This window comes from Pyxicephalus adspersus, chromosome 2, assembly GCF_032062135.1.
Source record: "Pyxicephalus adspersus chromosome 2, UCB_Pads_2.0, whole genome shotgun sequence".
In the NCBI taxonomy this organism is placed as follows: Eukaryota; Metazoa; Chordata; class Amphibia; order Anura; family Pyxicephalidae; genus Pyxicephalus; species Pyxicephalus adspersus.
The window spans coordinates 143,892,409-143,913,000 of record NC_092859.1 but is presented as its reverse complement, the minus strand read 5'-3'; the positions used below and the strand labels follow the sequence as shown (position 1 = coordinate 143,913,000).

Sequence of the window (20,592 nt, the reverse complement as noted above, 5' to 3'; positions counted from 1 at the left end):
TATTGAAATACTCGAGCATAGCTCCTGTAATTTTTATGTCGTTTTTGGGTTTTAAATGTATAAAATGTAACAGTTGCCCTGTATGTGAATGACAATACACCTCAAATACCAAAAGCATGTACACTCATATGAGATCCACATGGCATAGCTTTTTTAATCCCCGTGTGCAGGGAACAAAGCTTTCTTAATCTCCCAAAATGCTTCAGTAACTGATTTTGTAGACAAGTTGCCTGGTTTCTAAAGACATGGAAATTGAGCTGGTTTTCATCTGTAGAGCACTTGAAGTTATTTTTCTCCCCTTATTATGTTGATGACAATATTATCTTATCCCGAGTGCTTGTGGCTGAGCATTTCAGAACTATGATAGGTAATCTTGTGTCTAATTATCTCTATACTTCATGCTCATTCAAATCAATTTATATCCAATTGGATGCAGAATCAATACATTCTGGTGCTTCAGATGGCTTTTTGTGTCTATAAGTAGGAAGTTAATGACCAGAAAGAAGGGAAATTAGGAAAGTCAAGCCTGTTGCTACAGAGCAGGAAAAGTGAAGGGAGATCTGAGGTGCCGCAGTATCTACACATGAGATTCAGCCTTACTAGGAGCCTTGACGTGTTCAGTCCCTTTGTATTGTATGTGTATATATCTATCTATAATGTGTATGTATGAGGGGGTGCTGAGAGTTCTGGCTTTGCCCAGAAAGAAGAGTTACGGAATAATGCATTTATTCAAAATTTTCCCCCTTGAGACTGATGCACTTGGTACAGCGTAGTTGCAGCTTTTCTAGACCGTTCAAATAAAAGTCCTTTGGTTGGGCCGCAAACCAGCTCACAGGAACATCTTTGACATCAGAAATGTCCTCAAAACGTTTCCCCTTCAGGTGTTTCTTGAAATTTAGGAACAGATAATGGTCTTAATGGGCCAGGTCAGGAGAGTAGGGGGGATGGTGGACCAATTGGAAACCTAGGGTGTCTAATTTGGCAGCCAAAACGTTGGATGTGTGCATAGGTGCATTGTTCTTCAAAAAAAGGATCCCTTTGGTCAACTTTCCACGACATTTCGTCTTAATTGCCTCCTTCAGCTGGTCCTGGAGGTTAGCATAAGACTGTCGGGTGACAATAGAGCCCTGAGTTAGGTAGTCCACCAACAGAATACTGTCTTTGTCCCAGAAAACAGACGCCATGACTTTTTTGACCGATTTCTGGGTTCTGGACTTCTTCGGCCACGGGGACTCACTGTGACACCATTTCTTTGACTGTTTCTTGGTTTCCGGATCATAGATGTGGAGCCAGGTTTCATCCCCAGTCACTAACCTAGCCAAAAGGTCTTGTGCAGCTTTAAAATGGGCCAAAACGGCTTTGGACGCTTCAACTCGTTCCTTCTTCTGATCACTGTTCAAACATTTCGGCACCCACTTTGCTGAAAGCTTGCGCATGTCTCGGATAGTGGTGATAACAAACCCAACTCACTCCCGTGAGAAGTCAAGTATCCCAACTATCTTTTTTGTGGATATTTGCTAGTCCTCAATAATCAGCTTATGGACAACATCGCAGGTTGCCGGGTCTGTTGAGGTTGGGGGCGCCCACTGCGGGGCTCATCTTCAACGGTGAAATGCTCAGTCTTGAAATGAGATATCCAGGTTTTGAAAATGCTGAAGGAAGGACACTTCTCCTCCAGTGTTTGTGACATCTCAGTGTGAATGTCCTTTGCTGACTTTCCATGGAGAAACAAAAACTTCATGATTGAGCGTAAGTCCAACAACGTGAAACTTGCTTGTGCCTCTGCCATCACAGCTTTTCACTAAAAAACATGAAAAAACAGTTTTAAGAATTGCAAAGACCTGATATTTGCACAGTTACATACTCATATATTAGGCTGTCATAAGCCCCCAAACTCATTTTTCTATTTCATCTGGAAGGAGGCAAAGCCAGGAACTTCTCAGCACCCCCTCGTACAATGTGTATATATATACAAAAATATATGCAGGGACACATATATATTATATATATTAATATTAAACTAGGACTCAAGGTAAAGATTTGAGGGGTTACCTCAAAGAATAGGTCTTTTCAGGCCAACAATAATCAATTGTACCTCTAAATCAAGCATATTATCTTATTATTATTAAAAAACATTAGGAACATTCACATTAAAATCATTAAAAATGTGCAATAAACTTAATCCAATATTCCTGTCTGGGTTACCCAATCCTAGGGGAATACCCTGCTGTTTCACGACATGTTTCATAGATTAAATCTGCTTCTTCAGGAAAACGGAAGACAGAAATATCTGGTTCCTGCAGCACATAAAGCTCCACCTAACAGGTGGGAGCAGGAGAGGACAGCAATATTTTAGACAGTGGTTCAATCAGCAGTGATCCGTTATCAGAGTATGAACATTTTAAGTTATACTCCTTAACATCTGTACTTTCATTTAAATCGCCATGGTTCATGATGATTCTCTGATTTTTTGTTCTAATACTAGAACTACTACTACTAATTCTAATACCCGTTGTTGCCTGCCATAAGACTCCCATCAGACTCCCGTCGTATTGTGTATTCAGCTGCTGCCTCGGTATGCCTGCATGTGGCGTCCCCATGTTGGAAGCTGAATATTAAAAAGGGATAATATTATAAAGTGGAAATATTAAAAAGGAATAAAAGCCAAAAAATGGCTATAAAAAGCAACAAGTAAAATCAATTAGTAAAATACTATCCTTCTCCAGAAACCATGTCTGCGTGTAAGACAAATTCAATTTACCCATATGCATTCCTTTTTAGAATATAATGCTTCCTCTACATGAAGCAGGTCAGGAACATGGCTCTAAATTCTGTATATACACAATCATTATCTGATCTGAATATAAAGTGTGGTATGTATTTTTACCTGAAAAAACAAAAAAACTACTTTGGCTTGAGAAAATGCGCAAATTGTTTTTGACCCCAGCAGAAGGCTCTGTTTCCTTATGTAAAGTCTAACAAATTCAAGAATACAAGATGGCATATGTTTGTTATACACTTTACATGAGGACACAGCACCATCTAGTGGCCCAATTATAAACTGAGATTTTTTTCCAATGACATTTTTAAAACTCAGTTTAAACTTGAGTTTGGATGGTAATATCCTAAAATAGGGATAATTTATAGAAATAATATACAGTATTTACACGGTATCCCTACCACCCCCTCTTTAGATACTAGGTTAAGTTACCCTTGTTGGAGCTACATAAAATGCATTTGATTTGAGTTGAATTGAGCAAAAGGGTAACCAGTGGCTATTTGAATCTTGGTAAATATACATCTGTTGTGGGGGATGGTGGGTTACTTGCCAGGGAATAAAGGCAAACTTGGGAACTGAATTTTTGCATCAATCATTTATGGCTTAAACAGAAGTGTTTGAGTACACCTAAATGCTTAACAAACTCCTGCCTTTATATAATATAAAGTTCAAGGTCAGACTGGAGACCTGGGGCCCACCCCAATTTAAAGCTTTTCTGGCACAGTAGCAGTAGGGGACAGGGACCAATCAGAATGCACTAAACATAATTTGGGGGAGATATCATTTTTATTAACTTGTATTTATATATCGTCAACATATGCAACGATATACAATGCAGGGCTTTACATCCACAGTCATGTCACTAACTGTCCCTCAGGAGCTCATATTCTAATGTCCCTACCATAGTCATATGTCAATAACACAGTCTATAGCCAATTTTAGGGTGAAATCTAATAATCTAAGTGCATGTTTTTGGAATGTGGTAGGAAGCTGGAATACCCAGTGGAAACTCACACAAATTCCCAAAATACTTTATTAAAACAGGGTCCTGTCTAAAATTCAAACCTGGTTCCCAAGTGTTGCACAGGCTAGACATTGATCCACCATGCTATCCATATGGGGCCCAGTAAAGGTTTTTTTTCTGGCTCTCCTGTGGCCAATCCAACCCTCAAAAAGTCATGTGAACAAGACTTAAAATAAATGTGAGGAGTCCTGACAACTTTGGCCAGTCGGACTTTCCTTTTCTTCATGACAGGATAAGCAGAACTGTGAGATTGTTGGTGAAATCATAGTTCCAGTTGCTGGTAACAGCAGATAACATATGGGGAAAGGGAACCCTCCTGTCCCAATTTTAAATAAGGAGATTTGGGGTGATAAGTGAAAATACTATTAGTCCTGAAATCTCATGCCTCAGCCTGGATTACCATATCCAAAAATTCATTTTTCTTTTTTTTTTTTTTAATTCATGATTGTAAGCTTTAGTCATTATAGAGAGGAACAGAAACCTATTACATAATCATGATTGTTTCCAGTGACAAACACATTGTTATCTGTATGAGCTTTAAAGGTAACTTTAAACCTGAACTTAACCTAAAAATAACAAGCATGCAATCAGATTTATTGCAGAATGTGCAGGCTATGTCTCTTTTTGTAATAATATAAATGTAGCTGCCTCATCTTCTCCCACTCCTTTGTTGATGCTGACTTATTCACCCAGTCCTTGCTCAGGGATCTTCTCCCATTTTGATTGACCAGGCTGGAATATTGTAACTCCTGCACATGCACACGGGAGTTTATTCATTACAGGTAGCCAGAATGGACAGCTCAGTGTAGGTAATGGAAAGGATTGTGAACAGGTAGATAAATGTATCTGTCTCTTCTGCAATAAAGAACCAGCCTGTTTCCAATGTATTTATTCCTAGGCTTGGTTCTGCTTTAAGTAAAGATCAGATCACATTTTAAGGCCCATTCCTGCGGAAACATTCTTCACACCTGTGCTTATGGTTAACTTGTATTACAACCAGTAGATGGCAATCCAGGTATCCTTAGAATGCAAGTACAATCTATAGGCAGTTGTAATCTGGGCTTTGTACAGAGTATTAAATGTTGTTTAGTATTATTTTATGTATGTAGAAAAATGGTAATTGTTTAAAAAATTCATCACTTTATAAAGTATTAGCTTTTGGCATACATTACAGACATGCAAGACAAATGTCACTTTTTAAAAAGGCAAGCAAAGGTATTTGCTAAAAAAAAAAGTATCTTAAGTACCAAAACGTTCATACATTCTGAATGGCTTAGCCATCTATGCTAAGCTTGGCTGAATGTGTTATAAATATTTCTTTCCACAAACATTTTCAGGTCTTCCCTTTCAATCAAGATCATTATGTAATTATAAATAATGCTAAGGTAGGCAGCGCTCCTCCGTCTCCATAAATAAAGATTGCATTTAACAGCTATAGTATAACTCTAATCACATGCAGATTCTATGCTTACTAAATGAAATGAAGTGCATTGGCACATAAACAGGTCAGATAACTCTGAGCCTAATGAACAGCAGTCCTTTTGTAAATGCACCAAGAATTACACAGTAATTTAGTTTTTTTTTTTTGTTATAAATGTGCAGCAAATGTGCTACAATTTAGCAGAAAGCTTTGAAATTACTTGAGCCTGTTCCTGACACCTGCGTCATTTTCTTACATGCAAAACTACTGTAAGCTGTTGAAAACGAACACAGCGTGCGCCCACAGCGGTCTTGTTCTTTGTGAAAAGCAATGCCTCCAGTTTATTTTAATTACCTAACACAACAATATTCTGTTTGTTTTTGCAGGTATCCTGTTCACGATGTTGGTATTTGGACCTGCCTGTGGGTTTATCTTGGGATCCTTCTGTACTAAGATTTACGTTGATGCTTTGCTGGCAGACACTAGTAAGTGTTTTTTATATGTTAACTCTTTTGTGATCAGCAGGTCCTCGATGCCTAAATGTTTGGGCCAAACTTTAGAAGCATCCATAAGCTTTGGTTGGCTTAACTATAATTCTCTGACCACCTTGTCTGCTTAAAAAGTATCTTCCATCATTAAAGTTATTGTAGCCATATTACCTACAGAGTTACATACCGTGTTTCCCCGATTTTAAGACATCCCCATTAAATAAGCCACCCCGGATTTTTGAAAAAATAATTAAAATAAGACACTCACCCGTGAATAAGACATCCCCCGATATTTGATCCTGTGTGTGTCTCCTTGATGCTGGCTGCAGCACGTGTCTGCTCCTGGCTGCAGTGCAGAGTCAAACTGAAAGTAACAAGCCGGCATTCTGCACCAGGAAGCAAGCTGCTGATCCCTGCCCTAACGGAGATCCCTGCCCTAACGGAGATCCCTACACTTAATTACCGGTAAGTGAACAGAAGGGGACAATCAATGGCATAGAGTGATCAGAAGGGGACAATCATTGCAAAGAGTGATCAGAAGGGGACAGTCAATGGCATAGAGTGATCAGAAGGGGACAGTCAATGGCATAGAGTGATCAGAAGGGGACAATCATTGCATAGAGTGATCAGAAGGGGACAATCAATGGCATAGAGTGATCAGAAGGGGACAATCAATGGAACATGAGTGATCATGAGTGACTTTCAACAATAAATGTGTACTGTAGTCTTCTTCATGGAAAAATAAGACATCCCCTGAAAATAAGACCTAGGGCATATTTTGGCATTTCAAAAAATATAAGACAGTACCTTATAATCGGGGAAACAGGGTATTGTTCATGACATTTTTACCAAAAGATACATTTTCAGTTTCAGATTCATTTTTTTATGGATGTACCAATTCCTTGGTCCAAGAGTAGACCAAGATAGACTGGGCTCATCTGCAAATTCATACAAAGTAACTGTTTACATTACCCACAAAAAGAATGCCCCAGGATGGCACACACTAAATGATTTGACAAAGATCCCCCTAACAAATACTATTATTACTAATATTACAAGTATTATTACTAATAGGCACTATGTATAGGGGTTTTAGATGGATGCAAACATCATATGTTAAAAGATTTTATTTTATTGTAAATATTACCCATAAAACATTGCCATTGATCAAAATCACACTATAGTTTTAAAAGACACAAGTATACAGTTGTTTAAATGTTTGATATGCTTGATATATCCTTTCATTATATATTACTATATTAAATGTCAGAATACAATTTGCAAACTGCAGGGTTCTATATCAAACCAAGACAAGATTTTGGACACAAACACTACCACTGTATTAATAATTAGCTTGGCCGTTTACCATTATGCGTTTCGCAGAACATCGTCTGCTTCAGCAGATGACGGTACTTTTGTTGGGACAGTTGTATGTTTTTTTGGTAATGGTACTGTTGTATGGAAAAAATACAAACATAACTGTAAACAAAAGAATATTAATATTGACTTTAAATCATATTCATAAACTATATAGCTTTAAAATGAACACATGTACACCTTCACCTGTACACCGCATATAACTCATACATATTTTTGGCTTACATAATTGTATTGGTACTGTATTATCATTGGCATCCCATGGGAAAATATCAAATCGCAAAGGTCTCCCATGTCAGACATCCACCTTACTGACTATTGGAATAATAAGTGCTTGTAGCATACTTGGCTAGAAAGAATTAAGGGAAATCAGCTCTAAACAGGTCTATTTCCACAACCGTAGGAATTTTATCAAATATAGAAATCTCCAATTGGTATTGCAACTAATAAACACCATGAAGGTTTTCCCCAAAACAAATACAAGATATCAAAAAGATGCTATATCCCCAAAAAACAACATAAAACAAAATAATACTGGTGTACCTTAGCAGGTAATTACTAGCAAGTATATCAGTAAAAATTTATAATGTTATTGTCATATAATAATAATATTATAGTTATATTATAATATTGTTATTGTACACTAAATAAAAATATTGTGTTTTTACTGAAAAGTTAGACAACCACGAGAGGGAAAATGACCCTACCGGATAAACTGACCCCAAATCACACAAAGTCCTTGTACACTTATACCAACCTTCAAATGATTAATCTGCAGTGTTATTGAAACAGCCAACTCCACAAAAGTTGCTCAGATCAGATGAAAAATAAAAACTTAGGGCTCAGACCTCAGAATTGCTTGTGTATACATTTGCACTCTGTTCTTCACAAAAAAACAAGACAGAGGATTAAATGGGACTTTTAAGGCATGAACAATTACAACTTCAAATTTACAAACAAACTATATAATGACTTATTTAAATGTCCTTAAGAAGACTATTAACCCCCTAGTGTTCTAATTCTCTCCATAATTACCATGCAAAAAGCATTACATTTTTTTGCATGGAAATTCATTTTATATTGTAGCCTATAATTCTTAGTCATAATTCATCGAAATATGTCCAATATTTATTACATTTAATATTAAACTTTAAATAAAAAAACACAAAAATCTGTTAAGAAAATAAAAATTAGCGAAACTTGTAATATAACTGTGCAGGAGCATGTATAAAATATATATAATATAATTATATCTATATTTTTTGAAGATTTCTTTGTATTGGACTCAATACAGCTATTTTGTATTGAATCCAATTCAACATTATTTAAATTTCCCGCCAATCCTCCCGCCTGCACCAACATCACTGAGAAACCCCAGAGGTCGTCTCTGCAGTTTGTGGCTGAAAATCGGACAATGAGGACTTGTCCTCAGCACCTGCAGGGACCAGCAGGATGCCGGGGGACACCGACGGAGCAAGGTAAGTGTTTTTTTTTTTAAGTTTAAAGTAACCCTGAGTGTGACTTTACCACATATGTCAATGGAAGTGAGGTCTTGGGTAAGTTTTGCTACAGCTTCCCAAAAACTCGCCAATTTCTGGCATTCCCAAAATAAATGTAGTAGAGTTCCCTCTTACACCTCCAACAGGTGGGGTCAACCTGAGTGTACATTTTCGCCAACTGAACAGGTGTCCTGTACCATCTGGTAACCACTTTATAATTAATTTCTTGGTATTTGTTACAGACTGAGGCTTTGTGGTCAAAGTGTAACATCATCTCCCTCTGCTGAGCTGTGACAGTGTCACTCCTCCCATTTCATCACAAAAGGTGGTGTTTCATCGGACAACATGGACATAAGGATGTGATAAGCACAGGACAAGGTGCCCCACAGGCCAGATTGAGAAACACATTGAATCTCCAAAGGAAGAAGCAGACGAATAAATTGAGAGGGAGAAGGAAGGGATCTGGTAAAATACCTCAATTGGATAGTACGCCCTATGTTTAATTATGGCAGATCATATTCAGTTTGCAATTCGACAAGGGGGATCCAGTCATCGTTTCTTAGGTGTTCCCAGTAGGGAAATCAGGGTGACCTAAGATCGGGGATATCGGAGATGAAAAAGACTGGACTCCGTGAGAGTGGAGACATTTGGTAATTGCTGCCAATGTAGGGCCTATCAATGGGTGTTTGGACAATTTAGCCTTGGCCAGTTCTGGAGCCCAGGCCACTGTCTCCAGAGGAACATCTGAAATCTCATTTTCCAGCATAACCGAAAGCTTTCTCGATTTGTACACCAGTCCAGTACCCTGGCTACTTGCACGGCTCTATGATAAAGTACTGGTTCGGGGAACGCCATTCCTTCATGCACTTTAGGTAATCTGAGTATCTTTGAGCTTAATCTAGGGGTGTCCGGGAACTAGATAAACCTAATAAATTCGGCCTTGAAGGTAGTGAGTGTGTGTAGAGGAACTCTCACCTGGAGGGGAGAAGGTACAGCAACCGAGGCATTATATTCTTCTTTAGAATATTGCACCTCCCAAATCAGGTAAAAGTTTTCTGCCTCCGTCTATGAAGGTCTTGTTTTGTTTTTTTGAATGTGTAATTTATATAAATTATTTAAAATAAAAACAATAAAAAAAAAAAACACAAACCAAGACAATATAAAATATATCAAAAAATATATCAAGACAGTGATACAAATATTTAAATACTTTTCCATATAACTAGTACACAAGCAGACTTATCCAGACTGTCAAATTCTTATCGAGAATAAACAAAAAGGGAAGGGGAGGGAAACAAAAAGGAGAGAGGCGAAAGGAGATCCACTGTGAAGGTCAGAATCTCAAGCTAGCATACGAGAATTCTTTAGTAAGGCCATAAGGTATTCCATGTGACAGACATCTTGAATCTGTTTACAAAGGTCGTCCATGGAGGGAGGGGAGGTAGACTTCCTCCTAGAGGAAATAAGCATGCGCGCTGCTACCAAAATATGTGCAAGCAATTTGGTTAGGCCCTTAGGAGCCCCAGATATCCGAAGACCAAGTAAGTGTGTAACCATGTCTAGTTGTATATGTTGATGGGAAACATCCTGAAGGAGTTGATTCACCTGCAGCCAGTACAGTTGGATAGAGGGACATTGCCAAAAAATATGTTCCAATGTTCCCCCATGCGTGCCACAGCACCAACAGGTGGGATCAGTCCCCGGAAGGAGCCGGTGGAGAACCGCCGGGGTATGATACCAGCAAAATATAATTTTGTACCGATTCTCTTTATATATTTTGAATATAGAACTTTTGTGAGCTTCTTCCCAAATTTCTTCCCAAATCTCAAGATCCAATTCACTCTAATATCCTTTCCTATGTCAACATATATGAAAATGTATCTATGGGCCTATGATTGACCCTATTTACCAGTTTAGAGATCGAGGAGATCATGCCCATGGGGTGCAGGCCAGCACTACACAATCTCTCAAATGGGGTAGGGTCAGGAAACGTGGAGGAGGATGTATTGCAGATACGCGTAAAATGAGGTATGAGGCAACTCATACTTTCCCTGAGTTTTGAAAAAGATAATAATCTGCAATCCACTGGGTGTAATATTTTTCTTTAGTGAAATATTGCTCTCTTCCCGGGGTCCCGACATCCCCCGAGTGAGACTGTCCGGGATCAGGGGTGTCAGAATGATCGAGGTCATCACCGATGGTTTAGAAGTAAGAATAAATTTAACATAAAATAATCTCCAGATCTGTCTAGTAAAAATCATAGGTGCCAACAGATTATAGGACAATAAGGGAAGAGAGGAACTCCACAACATACCATTAGTGTGGGTCGGGGCAATCCAGAGTTCCTCAGTTTCCCCTCTGACACTAAAAGCATGTAGAGATGACCAGAAGGGCATACACTGCAAGTGTGCTGCCGATAATATTTTATATTTTGTTTTTAATTTGAATGCATTTACATTCACACTTAGACTGTGGTGGTTTGCAGAGCAGTTTCTGGACGCGACGGACAGCTTTTGGGTGTCCTTGAGTGGCTAGCCACTTTTATTGACACAAATGGGAAAAGTTCCAACCAAAGTCAGCTGCAGTTGTTGCTAGAAGACTGGCCAATAATCCTGTGATTGTTGTAAAAATGTTGTCAAACATTGGGGAAGACTCTAAAACTTGTGCATGAAAAGAGGAATCCAGTATCCACTATTCATGTTGTTGTAGACCACATGTCATAAAGAGCCCTAAAACTGCGAGAAAAGAGATAACTTTTTTTTCAAGTAGGAGGAACATAAAACTGCTCACCCCAACACAACAGTGGGTATGGCATCTGGGGTCACAGGCACTAACACATTTTTCACCCAGATCATAGCAATGTATTCATTTTCTGCATAGTCAGGTTACTAATCACCCTTCTTGTGTCCACTTACAAGTTTTTTTTTACTATGTTTTTTTTACTAAGTTTTTTTTACTATGGATTAAATTTGTTGTATGCCCCAATATAACCATGGGTGAAATGTGGTGGTAGGAGCCTGTGACATCAAACATTATGTCCACTGGCTTAGTAATTTATAGTAACCTATTCTCATGATTTGTTGCACAATGCTTAGGAACGTACAAATAGGAAATGCTAGCTTGAAAGGGTGAAACAATTGTGAGAGAGATCCAGATTAGAGACATATATTTATATCTGGACAGCTATCTGTCTTTCAGTCCCTCTGCTATCCACAAATCTCTGTCCTGAATATCTATTACAGTTTTTCATCATGGTGGTATTTTTTTTTATAAAATTTAGTTGAACTCTCAATATGCAGACGTGGTTCTCTTTCACTCACAGAATACAGATTGTAGCATTGAGGTTGTGTTCACATTATTACAATGCTAACACAACAACCCAACAGTCCCATTTTTAATGGGTTGTTAGTACACCCATATGGAGAGAAATGGCCCAGTTTTGTAGCACAGAGCACCACAAATATATAAAGAAAAGGTGAGGTGTCCTCAGGGGCCAGGATTCTCACATTTGTAGTATTTCTTTAACAGACTGCAATCATTACGTAAGTTTTGAAGAAGTCATTTAGAAGTAGTGCTAGAGAAGACTCTTCTGCAGTTTACATCTATTTTGGTAAAGAGCAGTTTTATCTGCACATTAAGAGTAGGACTGAGTGGCCCTTTCTGCTGAATGATAGAGTTATTTTTTATACCAATGTGGAAATTCTTCTGAAGTGTCTTTTAAGTCTGGAATGTGACATTTTTTTTTCAATAAAAACATCCACTACACTTTCCTTTTTCTATTTGTTCCATTAACCAGTTTAGTAATCCCAATTGTCATTGTAATTTGGTCAATGGGGTCAATCAAGTAATGCTGGGCTTTTTTTGCAGAAAAGGAGATCTGAGATTTAGCAACAGGTAATTGGTATCCTTACGACTGATCATAGTTTTACATGGTTGAACAGTGTGATTGATGCTATATTTGTTTCTGGAGACTTACGTTAACTTGATTTTTAAAGTTGCTAATGTCACATTTGTGTTTTCATTTCAATTTGTATATCTATATATAGGGAATTGTTATATAGTATATATTTGTAATATATTTTATATATTAGTAATTATGTTATTATTTAAAAGTATGCTAGGTATTCACATTTCTTGCTTTGTGAGAATGGATAAGGGGTAATAATGTGAATAAATTACCTGGAAGAGGGTGGACATTTGCTCACCTTTTTATTAAACCGTCTGCACCAAAACCTCCCCCAAAAAATCCCTCTTCCACCCATGTGGGAACTTATGTAAGGAAAAAACCTATTCTATCAATATTGGAACCCTAAGTGTTCCAAGAGGGTATATGGCCTGGTATGGTACTGGTGGGGTTTTAAAGGAGGGGTGTTGTGCACTCATGGGGCCTGATTTATTAAATCTCTCCAAGGCTGAAGGGGATTCATTTTAGTCAGTGAAGCTGGGTGATCCAGCAAATTTGGAATGGATCTGGTCCAGGATTCAAAACATTTGTTGGCAAATAGCAAATAACTTTTAAGAAATCTTTTCCAGCTTCATTGATGAAATGTATCTTCTCCAGCCTTGGAAAACCTTTAATAAACCAGGCCCATTGTCCTCCCTTTTTTGACCACTCATTTTTTTTTAAAATGTATGACCACCATTGATAAAGTTTTACCTATCAACCCCTATTTATTTTGAGGAGATTTACATGGAATTGGGCAGTTTTGATAAATTCTAGTCCAGTCTAGTCTTCATCTAGAAAACTGGTGGAAAAAAGAAAAAAAAAATCTATAATGAAAGCCCAGAGCTGAATATACTTTAGATAGGTGAGTGACAGTAGTGAGGAAGAAAAAGAACAGTAACAAGAAGAATATTTTTTTTCTGAAAATGAACAGGCTGTGAATATAAAAGTATTAACATTTTCTTAGCAAGTATTAAATTATCTTTAAAGTAATCCATTACTGACACCTGTAGAGCAATTCATCCTAAAAGTTTATATGAAAATAAGTGAACTTGGGCCAAGTCTCAGGACTCTGCTCTGCCCTTCTTCCAGTGCACATCTTTTAGTTTAAAAGATTTAGAATAGGAACTTGTAGGCTTAAATAGAATATGAACTTTATAACATTGCAGCATAGGAGTTCTTTAGCATTAAAGCTTTAAAGTCTTTTTTGAAACACCAGATAAACATGCTTTTATAGGTATTTTGGAAAGTGAAAAATGATGTAGTTGTAATGGAAAACTGTTCATAGGAAACATACTTGTGAGCAAATAGGATAGATAAAACAAAGATATTTTTGAAAAAAAAAAAAAAATAGCTTTGAAAATCATTAAAAATCACAATTTCATAATAATGGGTAGTTGGGGCTTCTGCAAAGAATATTTGTCTGGTCTTTCTCTAGATAAACTGTTCTTGTGGGGTTTGGGTTCTATTTTTTTTTTAAACCTAACTACAATAAACTCACCCTAACCCGGCACCCAAGAGATTGGTAGATTCCAGATAAATGTGGTTTCTGGTTGCTCGAGAGTTACTGTTATACGTAGGCCTAACTGATTTTATACCCCATACTATGCCATACCTACCATAAATTCTGTATTCATATTATTATTGAAACACAATAAATAAAAACAAATTAGGACAAAGACAAACCATTCACTGTAATTTAGTTTTGATGTAATATAAAACAGTTTTGTAAATGCATATTTAAAGAAAGAATGTAGCAGAATAATCTAAAACAGGTATGGGGACACATTATTGATATAAAAAAGACACATGGGGCAGAATATTATTATTTTGACATATGGGAACTTATTATTTTAATGAAGTATTGGGGCGTCCTTTAATTATGGGCGCAGATAATTATTATTATAAAATATAGGAGCAATATTAGTTTCATAAGGCTATGTTCAGTGTTTTAAGTGTTTTTGAGCAGTTTTACTGCTATATATAGATGGGTAAAAGCTGGAGATACATTTCATATCTAATATCAAATATACAAAATACTTTTTACTTTGTAGTATAGTTTTTGACAATTATAACAAATACCTTTATTTATTATCTTTAAATGCTTCTCATTTTTTTTTATGTACCAGGCAAGCTAGAAATCACTCCAGAAGACCCGCGTTGGATTGGCGCTTGGTGGGCGGGCTTTCTGCTTTGCGGTGCCTTACTCTTCTTCTCATCCCTGCTGATGTTCGGATTCCCGCAGTCTCTGTCTACCCGTATGGATCACGCTGAAGAGAGCGAGCAAACCATGCTACCTGATAGGGAATATGAGAGACCAAAACCCAGTAATGGAGTGCTACCACATTCTGAGTCAGGAGAGGAAACTTCCTGCTTCCAACAGCTGAGAGGTATGTAAGTATAATGTTTTCTTCCTAATAGGAAACATTTTATTTTTTATAATAATGTTTGATGATCAATAGACTAGTATGTTTAATGTATATATACACACACACATATATATATATATATATATATATATATATATATATATATATTGGAATTTGTTGGAAGAAATATACAATTTAATTTACTCAAGTGACCTTGCATGGCATTTGCACTTTGTAATTAACCCGAGAAGACTCCATAGGAGTTCTTGTTAAAGCTCATGAAGACTTTTCTGATATGTGCATAAAGGTAGCCAGGATGAAGTTTGTGTAACCCAAGGGAATGAGAGTTGACCTGGGGTCAGGGACAGAAAAATTGTGTTCCTAAACCAAAAGATTTCTGTTGAAATCAGGACATATTCTTGAAAGATTAAAGCCATGCCCTGGAGAAATCAAACTACATCACAAAGCAGCAGCAAAAAACCAACATCTATCATGTCTGAATAGGTTCATTTCAGTCCACAGGACCTGCTGCTTTCCCATTGCAGAAGAAACAATCTAAGTACTGCATGTTTGTTATGTAAAGAACCTAAAAAAATCTCTGTAACAACACAGCATATCTAATGGTCTATATCTATCTATCTATCTATCTATCTATCTATCTATCTATCTATCTATCTATCTTTTAATCTATTCTGGATTTTATATCTTCATACTGCCGTTTATTAAGGTTACAAACAGAGGCTTACACACATATAGCCAACACTTTATTGTAGTTTTAAATAAAGTAGATAGTAGGTAAATCCCATCAGGTTATTTCCTTCCCTTACTGTCCCAAAGACACAAAAGAAAGTTAGTGGAATACCCCTAAGTGAGGGTATTCTCCTCTGGTAAGCAGTTGCTCTAAGAAGTATCCCCATTGGAAGATCTTTCCTCATATCTTCTAAGGAAAGCCCAAACATATCAAATTTCTCTAATTTTCTGTTTGGATGGCAATGATCATCTATACAAAAAAAGCGGAGAACTTCTTCCATAGGGATTTAGACAGCAATATAAATTCTACAGAAGGTTTGTGCCATTCATATTATGTGCAAAGCTTTTAAAAAATTAGTTTTTCCTGGATGTTCATTTTACAGAAAGATATGCAGCAGCAGACCAATGTCTTTGTGATCATAGCCATTCCCTTCATTCTTCTTCAGTGTTTTGCAACATGAATAATGTTTTGGGTTTTGGGGAACCCTTGCGATATTAACTATAACTATTAGTGTGGGGGGTCTTTAAGAAGAAAGCCTCTTACATTGATGACCACTATAAAGAACAACACCCTTACAGACAGCCAAAAAGGTCATTGGGGTCAGATAAATCGAGATGCTCACAGAACTCCTAGCACCCTCTGGAGGAACCCTGGTTGAGATACATTGTCTGAGAGCGTAAGAAGCAGTTTAAGATATAACAATCTTCCATTGCTTGTAGCAAGCAACAATACACCCACAATGTAGGGGCAGGGGAACTGAAATAGCAGCTTAGCTTTTAGAAAATTTAGAAGTCTTAATTAAGTCTATTTGATGTTTGTTGCAGCTCATATAATGTCTTCTGTACAGAAGTGAGGATGTTCATATATAGGACCGTGTTAAGAATGTCAGTAAATCTGACATTCACCAAGAATTCCCTAGTGAAGAATCAATCACTGCCATTGAAATAAATGGAGCTGGAAGGTTGTCTATCAGAGAATGTCATCTGAATGTCAGATTCACTGCTTTATGAATAGACCTCATAGCGTAAAGTGATTGACATCGTCCTAGAATGCTGATTACGGCTCCAAATCTGTATCTAAAGGAAGCCGAGTAGTTAGGGGCCCACTGGTAGTTACAGACTGTGCTTCTTTGAGGTCTGTTCCACATTTACATGGTAGGTTTACTGCCCATCCAGATTGTCACATATTATTGCTTCAATGAGCCGGATTTATTAAGCTTTCCAAGGCTGGAGAGGATACACTTTCATTAGTGAAGCTGGGTGATACAACAAACTTTGAATGGGTTTTTTAAAAGTAATTTGCTTTTTGTAGCCAAATGTTTTCAATCCTGGACCAGATCCATTCCAGGTTTGCTGGATCACCCAGCTTCACTGATAAAATTGTATCCTCTCCAGCCTATGGGAGCTTTAATAAATCAGGCCCAATGAGTGGGTTTTGCTATGTAGTAGTGTGTAATTTGATAATTACCATATTCTGTTTGGGGCTCTTCCTTTAGAGGTTAAATCATGATAGACTGGGTAGGTAAATAGAGATTTTATTTTACACAAGTAATTATACAGGTAAATTGTTATTTTTATTTAATATTTTGTTGAAAATAAGCATTTCCTACATTTTCTGTTTAATAAATAGTTATTACAAGTAACAAGCACTGCTTTTCGGTGGTTGTGTTAAGCCTATTCTTTGAACATTATTCAAAAGTTTGAATCCAGGACATTCTCTTGCTACACTACTTACAATCGCTGTCAAAACAGTTTAATAACAGCTTATTGCACTTCAGACAGGTTTTTCAAATTTGCTGGAAGCATTTTTTATCTCAATAGTTTATACTTTCTTTTTTGTTTTTATTTTGTTCCAGTTACAACTAGTTAGTGAATCAGATTACATATCTGACAATAACAACATTTTCAAAATAGTAACATAATTTATATATATATATATATATATATATATATATATATATATATATATCTCAACCATTTAGAAAATAAACTAGATAATTAATTTTAACGGAAAATTTGAGTAAAAACCAAAAAATCAAATAAATAAAGGCAATACATACATCAATCGTGTGGTATTTTTAAAACATTTACTTAAAAGGGGGACAAAAATAAAAATCACATGAACTCAGTGTATATATCTTTTTCCACCTTTTAACTGGCTAATATTTTGTACTTTTGAACTGGTTTTGATGGGTTACTTTATCTTGAAGTGAAACTAAACTGAAAATGTTCAAAATCACATTTACCTTTAATTCTGAAGATCCGATCACCCTGGAGGAGTTCTTGGTCAGGTACCGCACCATCCTGGAATTCTCCTTTGTAACTCGGGGCACGGCCATCTTCAGCCTTCTCTTTTCTTTGGTATGTCACTTGATCTCACACTGTGCAGGCGTGACATCGGGTGACATAGCGTGCTGTAAAGGAGAAAAAAAGAGTGCCGATCTCACTGCGCATGCGTGAAATCAGCATCTCTTTCCCCTCAGTGTAGGGAAATACCCCTTTTGTGTATGCCTGAATTTGGGCTTGCGCATATGGAGCAGCCAAGAACCTCACAGGATGCATGATATATGTATCCTGGGAGGCCCTGTGTTCTTATTCAGTCTTGTTCGTCGTGGTCTTTGTATTGCAATTAAAAAAAAAATTACTTGATATAAAAGGGTTATCTACCCTTTCATGTAAAATAAAAAAAAATAGTTTAGATCCACTTTAAATGGTCTTTTGTTGTGGATTGTTGGACACCAGAAGATGACGCAAGGATCTGTAAAGTGTGTAACAAACTTAAAAGTGTGTAATAATAAACTACATCTCCAATGGCAAAAGTTAGGTAACCACTTTACATTAGGACACAGTACCATCTATTGGTGTGACCTGACTATAAACCAAGTTTTTTTTTCTAAAAGCATTGGGCCTTATTTATAATGGCTCTCCAAGGCTGGAGAGTGAAGCTGGGGGATCCATCAAATCTGGAATGGATCTGGAACAGGATTAAAAACATTTGCTAACAAACAGCAAATTACTTTTAGGAAACCCATTCCAGGTTTTGTGGGTCACCCAGATTCACTAAGGAAAGTGTATCCTCTCCAGCCTTGGAGAGATTTCATAAATCATGTCCATTGAGAGAGCAAACAAAATCTTTTTATTTGATTATGTATACAAGTATGTGGTTTATACAAATCTACTGGCTCCTGTAAGGAGCTTTGTTTTCTAAGGATCAACACCGTAGTAAAAGTGCATTATGAAATAAAAAAAAACATTAGGACTGATTCTGTCTGCTTCCATAACAAAAAAAAAAACAGAAACCAAGAAAAACATTTGTTCCTTACAGCTTGGTTATGAGCAGAGCCATAAAACGTCAATATTTAATGTATTTCCCTGTATTATTGCATACATTTGCTTCAATAAAAAATACACCTGGCCTTCGGTTGGGCTGCAAATAAAACCAAACATCAAAGTACTAAAATACCTAAAGTGTTCATTTAGAAAAGTTCTTTAGAATCTTTTTCAGTACATACCTTACAGTCTAAGAACTGTTCACATGAAAAGCGTCCTTACATGATAGGCGTCCCCTTGCTTTTTCCAATGTGTTATATTTCAGACAAGACAGAGGCCTCACCTTCCAAACAACAAACAGCAGCCATGTCTCTATGAGATTACTGCACAAATAATAAAATTGGGTTCTCACAAAGACCTTTTGTATGATCCATCCCTTGACATCATTGCACAAATGAATTACCACAAAAGTCTTTTTTCCAGTCATTGTACTTCAATGGCAAGAACTATTATCTGAAATAGATTTCATGATATGAAACATGTTGGTTCAACATTTTTATTTTGATTGTAACTTTAATATTAAAGGATGTCATTTTCTTCTTGTGTGATCAGTTTGCTGTTTTCCCAGACATCTGCTTCAAGATGCAAGTCAAAGTTTAGGCACTTTCTGCAATTGGAATTTTAAAATTAGGATTGCAACTCTCACCAATGGCTATGTTCTGACTGGCAGAGAGGTTGGGGTGCAGTTACCGCTTTCTCATGCCAGTAAACTGTTGCCACATGGGAGACAACCGGTGACAGCAGTGAATGGGGGCAGCAGTGAGCAGTTCAGTAATGCTCCATGCTACCCAATATCAAATCTGCAAATGAACGTGTGCTGAGTGGCAAGCAGCATAAGCCACTTGGGATCGCTGGATCCCACTGCAGGTCTAAACCTCCTCTAAGGGTTACATGCTTCCAAAATGATACAGACACTTTCCTTATGAGAGCATTAAAAACATATTAATATTATGATAAATCACCTTCAGGAATCAGTTTGAAAAGAGCAGGGTCAAACAGCATTCCTACAGTAACAAGCAGGAATCTGCAACAAAGTTTGGTAAAATCCTTGAAATGTGTATAGTTTACTCAGATTTTTTTTTATACTTTAGTAATTGTGCCCTGGTTGCCCATTGGTGTCATCAAGTAATTTAAAGTCAGGCTATGGCAAACATATTCAAAAAATGAAACAAAATAAATCATGATAAATAAACAGAACTTTGTAATAATAACTATGCTTAGTTCTGTCACATGGGTCTATCATTGTACTCCTAACTATACATGGCGATATAAAAAAGCAAAACCCACTTTTAGGAGTTTCTACATCCTTTAAACACAGTTTACTATATTTATAACTGCTGTCAAAAAACATCCCTTGAACTATACAATTTTTTTGTGTATTGTCATTTCTATCAATCATCTCCAGTCATCAACTGCAGTAGATGTGTCTGTCTTGTAGTTTTTTCTAATTATCACTAAGCAACCGCCCCAAGTCAAAAACTACATTCTCATAATATATTTATTCTCTACCTTGATCTTACCACTCCTGTTTGGAATTACAAATACATATACAGGTAGTCCCCTGGTTACATATGGAAGAGGGACTGTAGGTTTGTTCTCAAGCTGAATTTGTA

The 20,592-nt window shown here is 36.9% G+C and overlaps 1 protein-coding gene across 1 annotated transcript in view; it reads left to right on the top strand.

The window, feature by feature from the left end:
- Positions 1–20,592, top strand: part of SLCO3A1 (solute carrier organic anion transporter family member 3A1) — a 212,853-nt gene that overhangs the window by 142,036 nt on the left and 50,225 nt on the right. The window contains exons 3-4 of the mRNA XM_072402691.1: positions 5,610–5,708; positions 14,660–14,920. Coding sequence (XP_072258792.1) covers positions 5,610–5,708; positions 14,660–14,920 — 360 coding nt within the window. The remainder of the gene's footprint in view (positions 1–5,609; positions 5,709–14,659; positions 14,921–20,592) is intronic.